The sequence below is a fragment of the Bemisia tabaci genome, chromosome 2 (genome assembly GCF_918797505.1).
Source record: "Bemisia tabaci chromosome 2, PGI_BMITA_v3".
Taxonomy (NCBI): domain Eukaryota; kingdom Metazoa; phylum Arthropoda; class Insecta; order Hemiptera; family Aleyrodidae; genus Bemisia; species Bemisia tabaci.
The window spans coordinates 13,448,374-13,457,720 of NC_092794.1; the positions used below are offsets into that span (position 1 = coordinate 13,448,374).

General features: G+C 37.3%; 2 protein-coding genes across 7 annotated transcripts; both read left to right on the forward strand.

The window, feature by feature from the left end:
- Nucleotides 1-1,765: 1,765 nt before the first annotated feature.
- On the forward strand, nt 1,766-6,165 carry LOC109033727 (uncharacterized). 6 transcript variants are annotated; one of them, XM_072296726.1, is made up of 3 exons: nt 1,766-2,040; nt 2,746-3,129; nt 5,744-6,165. In XM_072296726.1, the coding sequence occupies exons 2-3, from the start codon at nt 2,869-2,871 to the stop codon at nt 6,149-6,151; spliced, it is 669 nt and encodes a 222-aa protein (XP_072152827.1). In that variant the 5' UTR covers nt 1,766-2,040; nt 2,746-2,868; the 3' UTR covers nt 6,152-6,165. The 6 variants fall into 6 exon arrangements, with proteins under 6 accessions (XP_072152827.1, XP_072152826.1, XP_072152828.1 ...); XM_072296725.1 differs by having other exon boundaries at nt 1,766-1,842; nt 2,616-3,129; XM_072296727.1 differs by having other exon boundaries at nt 1,766-1,842.
- An 821-nt stretch (nt 6,166-6,986) lies between these two features.
- Nucleotides 6,987-9,175, forward strand: LOC140224118 (uncharacterized). The gene is made up of 2 exons (XM_072297512.1): nt 6,987-6,993; nt 8,533-9,175. Exons 1-2 carry the CDS (start codon nt 6,987-6,989, stop codon nt 9,135-9,137), a joined length of 612 nt encoding a protein of 203 aa, XP_072153613.1. The 3' UTR covers nt 9,138-9,175.
- Nucleotides 9,176-9,347: the final 172 nt, after the last annotated feature.

Below are 9,347 nucleotides of genomic sequence, written 5' to 3' on the forward strand. Positions count from 1 at the left end.
GATAATTAAACGATATAATAAATGCGCGTAATTTACATGATACCTTGTTATTTTGCTGCAGCTACTGACTTGCCACCTTCACCGGGTTGCCACAGTCTAATCGTTCCGGGAAAATTGTCGATAGGCAACTCTGTTTCTCTCGTTATTTTGAACCTTTATAAATAATCGATTCTAGGCGATACATCGATAGATATCACTCGTCCATACATTTTAATGGATGAAACTTGGTATTGCAAACTTGCAAGAATGCCACTGCCATCATCACCATGCTGTTGCCCTTCCATTTTTTCCTAAATTCTCTCTAAATTATATTAAGATATTAAATTATTTTCTCTATTTTTCATTGGCTCTGTAAAAATTAAATTATCTGAGAGTCAAAATTTTCAGTCTCACAAACTAATTTCAATCCTATAGGATTTGTATTTATTTATTTTTCTTTTATCACTTATTCTTTTTTTGTATGACCGGTGCCATGCTATTATACTTCTTGTATAAAGCTATGCCCGTAATTTCAAGTTTTTCATAGGTTTCAGACAGTCATAAAAACCGCTACTCCTGTTGAAAATATGAGGAGGACCGAAGTTTGACCATCAAAGTAAAAAGTTTGGATTCTAAAAAAAATGCATCCGCGAAATGTCATACAAAAAACTCTATACTCCTAGGACTTTGGTTTTTGATCACATTTTCGGGTGTTATGATTACACTATCAGTAACTCACTTGATGGTACCGAACTATGTACATAGTGTAACAAAGTTCGGGACCATAAAGTAACTCGCTGATAGTGCAGTTAATACTCCCAGCCTGATAGATGAATTATACGGGTTGTTTTTAATTTTTGCCTTGCACCAGAGCATCGTAAAATTGCCCATTGTTCCATCTTTTCTTAGACGAAGGCAGTTTGTAACATAGGACTTACGTGTCAACAATGAACAGAGCAAATATAGGATGATCTCCAATTTTGAGTTCCAACGTAATGTATCGTGGTTAAAGATCATTTTGAGGCTGAAAATAAAATAAATCTAAGATGAAATTTAGAGAGGTGTGATTATCAACATCAACATTATCGTTTCTATTGGTAAGATTGCAAGAATTGGGCGATTGAAGATTTCAAGAATTGGGCGATTGAATAAGATTTCAAGAATCGGGCGATTGAATAAGATTTCAAGAATTGGGCGATTGAATCATACTTGAAGATGTCACTTAACATATCCAGCTAGAGTGGCCCGCTCAATCGAAAATGCCAATTGAGGCAAAGTATCCTGTACTTTCGTTATGAAAATTCAGTGTATACAGTAACTGTAGCTTTGAAATCAGTAACTGAGAAAAAAAAACACGATTTTTTAAATAGAATGTGGCTGATCGTTGTTTAAAAATAAATGTAACATGAGAGAAATTAGGTATAGGTAGGTAACAGTAACTCTGATGGAATTCGGCTGATTCTAATTAATGGCGCTCAATTAATGCTCGGATGGAGGATATTTATCGACTGCCTACTTTTTTTTTCTTTCTAAATAGGATAGGATTGGTCAGAACGTTATTCATTATAATTATTTTAATTGAAAGTACTTAACGGTATTATAATGTAATGCAAACATTATAAAAATAAAAACAATAAAAAAATAAATTATGATGAAATAATGTAATATAATAAAATAATAATAATTTATTATTATAATTGTTTTAATTATTTTATCATTTGGCAAAGAGGGGGCCTTGTTATCGCCTGTCACTTGAGATCGTTTTCATTGAGTTCCTACCAGCACTATGGTCTCAGTGTTTGTCACGCTCAATGAAGTGGGAGGTGTTATTTAAAAATCTCATTTTATGGGCCTCCGAGTAATGTGGGTACAATTTTACTTTTAATTTCCTCTATTTTCTTTGAAAATGTTCGCGATGAAGAGAAAATAATCGTTTTTGCCGTTGAAGTTGTTAGCATAATTAAGAAAAACTAGTTCTTTAAATTCCATTCGTTGAAGTTAATAACAGGCCGAAAATTGCGATGAATATGTGATCTTATCTCAACATTTGGTCGGTCGGAGGTGTGTGTCTGTTTACCTTTGCAACATACCAACAATGTCGTGCTAAGGAAAAACGCTACTTAAGATTTTTTTTACATTCAGAAGTTGCCGAAGTTATAATGATAAAATACACACTTTCCGTGAAAAAGTTTGCACAAAAATTTCGAATTTTTAAGGAATGAACAGTTTAGTCCAGTATCCCAAGAAGCAGTGATCGCGATAAGTTGCGATTTGATTGAAGAATGTATCGCGATTTTATCAGCGTCGATTTATTGCAATAATATCGCATAAAAAATTGCGATTTCATCACCTAAATTTGCAATAAATCGCGATTCATCGCGGACCAAAAAGTCGTAATAAATTGAGATAAAATGTAGATTTTAATGAGAAAAGATTGCGACCAGATCGAGGATAATCACTCAGACGTTTATGATCCAAGCGATTTTATCGCCAAAAAATCGTAAAAAGGTTGCTACGTAATCTTAAATTTTTTCGCGATTTTTCCGTTGAAAATGCTACTTGGGATATATATGTAGTCTGAGATTATTAAGGAATATTGTTTATGAGATTTCTCTAAAATGAATATTTCATCGGAGGATATTCGGCAACATTTGACTGCTTCGACGGCCGTATTTCCTTAGTAAGACAGTCCATACATCGCGAGGAAAAACTGATATTAATGTCTCTTATGCATATACACACTGACTTTTCAACTCACGCTCTTAGAAGTTTTCGGTTTTCCCACATGAAACTGTTGAAATTTTAGTTTTATAATAAAATTGCAAAGTGAGTAAACTTGTGTAACCTCAATTATTAGTATTTCTTTTTTGGTACTCTTAAGGATTTAAAATGAGTCTGTACGAGTTCGTTCACACAAAAATCGTCCCTCCTGTCTTCGTGATTTTCTTCACGTTAGCAGCACAACTCCTGACATTCACTGGAAGGAATGAACCGATTACCCTATCCTCACTTTTGAAATACAGCCTAGGAAATACACAAGCATGGATAATTTTATTCATGTACATACTCTGGGTGCTTTTGTTCCTAAAAATACCCTCCAAGACGATTACCGGCCCAGCACTACCCTCTGGCTTCGAGCCCAAGTATGCGGTGAGTAATTTTAAAATTTTCACAAAGCTGCTGTTTATTTCCATTGTTACGTTTGTTCGTTTCTAAAAAATCTCAAGTTGAGCTGCAGTTGCAGAACTGAAGTATAACAATGGCCTAATGGAGAATTTGCTCTCAAATTTTTCATTTGTTCATCTGAGAGAGCTTTAAGAGCTGATTTTGCAGTATTTTTTATAATTTTTTTCTGATATGGGAATTAGTGTAAAAATAAATTTAAAAGTGAGAAAATGCGCCGCCTAGTGACATCATATGTCATCATTCCTCATTGAAACACATGTATTTTAGCAGACATTTTGTCATATCTCCTCGAATAATTGTTTATTACAAGGGTATCATCGTGTTCAGATAACTCAGTAGTTTCCACTTAAACATTAAATTCATCGAATTTCAGACACTAGTGAAACTATGTATGTCTGTTTGCGACGTTGCAGACTCCTTCTCATACTTCATTTTTTCTTTGAAAAAATGGCTGACTTAATTTTTTGAAAACTTCCTTAACTTCTCATCTACATGAGCATAGCATTCTGCAAAAATGTCAAGCTATAAATTTTGTTGGCTTTGTTTCTCTTTTAAAAAATCGAATAGGAGTGGGCGTATTGCAACGCCGCAATAGAAATACGTGTTTTCATACCTTAGCCATCGATGTGATAAGTTCACACGGGGAACACGTAGGAGGCAAAGTGAGGACTAGGTGCAGAGACTTTATGGTGGAACATGAGCATGGAAACCAAAATTGAAAGTCTCATGTCGTTAGGAAGTGGGGGGGGGGGGGAGTATGTATTTGTGCCAAAATATTCGACGTCACACAATTTTTGAAAAACATTCTCCGTGAATACAACATCTGATTAGACTAGAATATTTGTCGTGAGTCCAATCCCAAGCTTAATAATCTTAGTAAAACTACTGCAATCAACTGGTGCTGCTAAAATCGCTCGCATTGCCTACTTACGCATTTGAAGGCGCTTGTTTGGATCGAGCTTGCCCCATTAAAAATGCAGCAATAAAACTGCGGCTGTTGCTTGGAAATCGTGTTTAGTTGGATATTTGTGCAAAAAATGTCTAAACCCCTCCTGTAGGTAAGGCCGCCATTATACTAATCTTGACTTTTTCGTAATACGAAGGCCCCTTTTTCCTAATATATTCTCGTGTTTACTTTTTTGAACAGAAAACTCAGCAACACTCTATCTTGAAATTTCGTTTTAATATTATTTATAATTCAGGCGTAGGAGGCTCCAACAGGTTTTTTGGTTTTACATTACATAAAAGCATGAATCATGATCGGAAATTAGGCAACAAGGCATGCAGTTTAGCTGACTCATGTTGGATCCTTCCATACCCATAGCTAAAGTTGGAAAATGCGTATCATCTTCATTGTTACGTTCAAAATATTCGATTATGTTTCACTTCTGTGAAAGAAAAAACCAACAAGGATATTTCATTAACTTTTTCTCCGAGTATTTTTAAATGGGTAGAAAAGTGCAAAGACATTTTCACGGAAAACGGAGATCTACGACTTCGAAATTGCCGATGAATCATTAATGAACACAGATGCTTAGAATGCCTTGAAAACCGTTTATTACAAACAATACCTGTACCTAAAGCAAAGGGGAGAGGTATTTGAGCCTCGGGCAACCCGCCCGTCAACGGAAACACAGAAAACCGATGCATCCGACCATTTGTCAGCGCGGCAATGGGTCTGTTGCAAGGTACGGGCAATCGCGAATTGATAATTGATGTCAATGACAAGTTTCGCAAAAAGGACGATGGCGCTATTGAAAAATCTTGAAATCACGCCCCAAACTCAAAAAAAGCTGGTTTAAGAACCGATCCATTCAAAACGGTCACTTTTTCTCGGGAACGGATCCGGTACACTCGTGACGTCACAGGGCACGACGAACCTAGTCCCTTCATTAAGCGACTGACAATCTCTTGTGGAGAGTATACATCGTAAATGATGAAAAGACCAGGTTTGTCATGTACTCTGACGTCACGAAAGACTGGATCCGTTCCCGCGTAAAAATGACCGTTTTCATCGTACTTTTTCATCCAATGAAAAAAACTTATCAACTTCTAATAATCGCGTCAGGTTAAAAACTATGTATGAGTCAAATTCAAAGCTGCTAAAATCCCTATATTCATATCTCCAAAATCACTGATGTCCCAAAACTTTACATGTTAAAATAGGATTCTTTATTTCATCCATTAGATACGAAATTCGGATAGAGGGAAAAGCTAATAATTCAGCTCCAGCGCTTAACATTATTTCGACGGTGAAACTGCAAAGGCGTATATCTGTTGCGCGTGATTGAATTCCGTCATATTTATTTTTTAAAGGAAAACTCGAAGCGACATTTCTTGCAAATTTCAATGAATATTTTTCCTATGTAGAAGAAAATTCCAAAAGTTTCAAGAAATGATGTCAAGTGGTTCTCCATAGAAAAATTAAAGTATGACAGGAAGTCTGCAACGCCGTGAACCTGATAGGCTACGCAGTTCCTTGCAGTTTCAACCATCGATTTGCTCCTTAGTAACATGAGTTATTTTTCCATTCAGTTACTCATTTAGTTTCATAAAAATTGGCGTATGAATTTGGCAGGCAAACGGGGTCCTGTTCTTCTGGTCGACGTTGGCAGTGTTCGGCGGGATGTTTCTATCGCGGCCAGACTGGGCGCTAGCTATCTACACGATGACCCCTGAGCTGTTCGGGGCGACGAGCATCACGGCGCTTCTTTTCTGCGTGTGGCTCTTGTTGAAGGGGAAACTTTTCCCGGAGGAAGCACCCGAAGACGGGGCCGCCACAACCGGGACCCTCATTTTCGACTTCTACCGCGGCGTGGAGCTCGTCCCGACCTTCTGCGGAGTCAGCGTCAAACAGCTCGTCATCAGTCGATTTGGATGCATGGCCTGGTTGCTCCTGTCTCTTGTCTATTTCATTGCCACCGTCCAGCTCCACGGCCTCAGCTACCCCATCGTCGTGTCCGCACTTATCCTGGTTAGTTTGTGATTTGATTAAGTGGACTGCATTCTTCAAAAAGAAACCAAGAGCATTCCAATGTTTCTAGGATTGTACAACTCACATGTTTTGCAATAAAATTATCGAAGTCATGGAAACAATTAAATTTACAAAGATAATTTCCGTCCGAAATTCATAGTTTATTGGGAGTAATGATGAATTTGTTTAGAAATTCAGTTCATATTAGCAAGGTAAAAAAAGTTGTACCATCTTGGCGATAATGGAATGTTCTTGGTGCCTTTTAGCAAGATTCAATCCAAGTGGAAAAGATAGACGTAGTTAAGATGGAGATAGAATTTGATCCCATGAACCAAAATTTTGCTTTGACAAACCGAAAAATAAACCTCTAGATCTGATATGAATAAATTGAAGAAGTACAAACATGTTCTCTCTCACAAATTTTGAGAGATTGACGAAGTACACAACGGAAAGTCAGTGAAAGATATAAGCGTTTGCAATTAACATTGGTGCACTGGCAAAAATACAAATGAGGGGCTCAGAGGAAAAGGCGCATAAGTGAAGTATTTGAAGAACTTGCGATATTAATGATTTCAAGTGAAATTAGTCTGAATGTATATTCTATGAAAAATCCGCCTCCTAATTCCAATTTTTAAGCATCAAAAAGTCAGTTTGAACTTTCTTTCCGCCATAAGCATCCAGGCAATTTTGAAACTTATTCAAACGCATATTATTTCCCGAAATAGCAAAAACTGCACGTATGCGCATTGTCCTCCAAGCCCGGTCGGCGTATAACGCATATTAGCGCCTACAAGAGTGCAGGAATACTTCACGCATTGCGCCTAACACAGTGCGATCGCTGGTCGGCATGAAACGTAAGTGGGCAATGTTACGAAAACTGTTCAGTTCGACCTAAAAAAACTAAAAATTGAACTTAATTATTTTTGATCGAATGAAGTATTAGAGATGGTTTTAACGTACCTACGTATAATAATTATTACTTTTCATTGGAAGAGTTGCATAAAGCCAGCAGAGAAGACTCTGAAGTTAAAATATTATTAAAAATATTCAGCGAACACATTTTGATAACATATTAGCCTAGATTGAATCTATTGAAAAGAGCAATTCTTGCCAGATGCCTGATATGCCAAAGCGACAAAGCCTCCATCAATCGAATCGTTGTCAGGTCTCCCAACAAAATTTTAAATTCCAACATATGAAAAAAGATGTGTCTTCTATTCCAAAAATATTAGAAGAAGACAACTTCAGATTCCACTTTCAATGTTATACTACTTCATGACAACATTGCTTGGGCATCCTCTCAAGTACATACCAAGCACAGGGCACAAGTTGCAATAACGCACGATTACATGGTAAAATTGCTGCGGCATCGAAATGTTGCGTAAGTTGCCTTTCTACCAATTGAAGGGGCTCTTTCGTTTGAAATATATTGCAACAAAATTGAAACAAGTTACAGTTTCCCTTTTCATTGCAAATTGCCTATCTTTTTGATGCATGGATCTCATTGTATTGACTGTCTAAAATCAGGATTCATCGACGAAATTTTGTAAAAATATTGCATTATGGTGCATAAAACTGCAATTTTACCGCATTGAACGGCAACTTGGTTTAAATATTTTTGTTGCAAAATATTACATGATGAGAAACTATTTTTAGTCAGAGTTATTAAATTTTTATCTTCAACAGTGCCTCGAGTCATTTTAATCAAATACATCAGTGGCGAGGCGTGAATGGTCGATTACCGATATTTCCCCTTTTGAAGCTGAGGTAATTAATCGATTACTGAAGGCGGTCGTTGCGAACACCCTGTTTATCGAACCTTTTTCATAGATTTAATCGGCAGATCAATCGATTTATCGCAAAACACGCCACGGCACATTCATACACTGTAAAAAACGAAACACTGGATGTTTTTCTGAGACGTTTTATAAAATCGAAATCGTCCAACCGAGCTTTACTGGACGTTTTTTCATCCTGATAGAGGATTTTTATTACATATAACATCCAAAAGATGTTTCCATTTCTAACAGTGAAAGTAACGCCTTGTCTCCACGGTACGCTTCACGAGATTTTTCCCAAGTTCGAATCGCAGGAATGAAACTTCTGGGATTTTTCCCCGATAAACAACACAACAAAATTTCTTCTTCCTCTTTTTAAGTCGAACCTCGGATTCTACAATGACTCTTAGTTGGTACTGTGATTAGTATTGACTAACTCGATATTTTTCCCAACTTCGCAAGTGAGATTTTTCCCTGGGACAAATCCCATGAAACGTCCCGTGGAGACAAGCCCTAACTATTAGTACCAACAAATACCATGTAAATTTTATCACGATGGAATTTTGCACCATGGAATATCGTTATGATGATTATAATTTTTTTGTTTCTTTCTAGTGCTGTACATCCTGAAATTTTACCATTACGAAAGCACAGGATACTACGACTCGCTTGACATTTGTTTCGATCGAGCCGGTTACTACTTGATATGGGGATCCTTGGTCTGGATGCCCGGTTTCTTCACACTTCACGCCTACAATTATGTGGCCAACCCACCGAGAGCCTCTCCGTTATTTTCGCTGTTTTGTCTAATTTTAGGAAGCGGCGCAATAGCTCTCACATATAGGATAGACTACGAGAAGTATCTTGTTCGCAGTTCCCCAAGTCTGAACATTTCATTGCATGGCAAACCTGCTGAAGTCATACTCGCCGAGTACACAGACCAAAAAGGGGAAAAGCGAACCTCAAGACTCGTAGCCTCTGGGTTCTGGGGAATGGCAAGGCACTTCAACTACACTGCTGAGATGGTTGTCGACATTACATTCTCGGCTCCAGGTTACAGCTCCGGGACAATTATTCCTTTTTTACTTCCCCCCTTCCTGATTATCCTGATTCTGCATAGGCTCTATCGCGATGAGCGAAAGTGTAAAGAAAAATACGGCAAGTATTGGGAGCTGTATTGCAGTAAGGTTCCTTACCGGCTTATTCCTTGGGTGTTTTAAATTAGGCATGTATTCAAATAAAAATGATTTCCTTAGAATTAGTTTGTTTCCTTTTGAAAAATAAACCGTGACTGGAGATTGTGGAAAAATCCACGAAAGAAATTCCATTTCTTGACAAAGTTTTTAGAGAGACCATGTAAAAGTAATGGCTGATGTGCCCCGATTGAAAATATTCCCTGTCGTGTTTGGATAATGAATATTTATTCAAAC

Excerpts from the sequence above, each read along its gene's own strand:
- LOC109033727 (XM_072296726.1), top strand. The coding sequence starts at position 2,869 with ATGAGTCTGTACGAGTTCGTTCACACAAAAATCGTCCCTCCTGTCTTC. Across the intron at positions 3,130-5,743 it reads GCTTCGAGCCCAAGTATGCG|GCAAACGGGGTCCTGTTCTT; the intron begins GTGAGTAATTTT and ends TGAATTTGGCAG.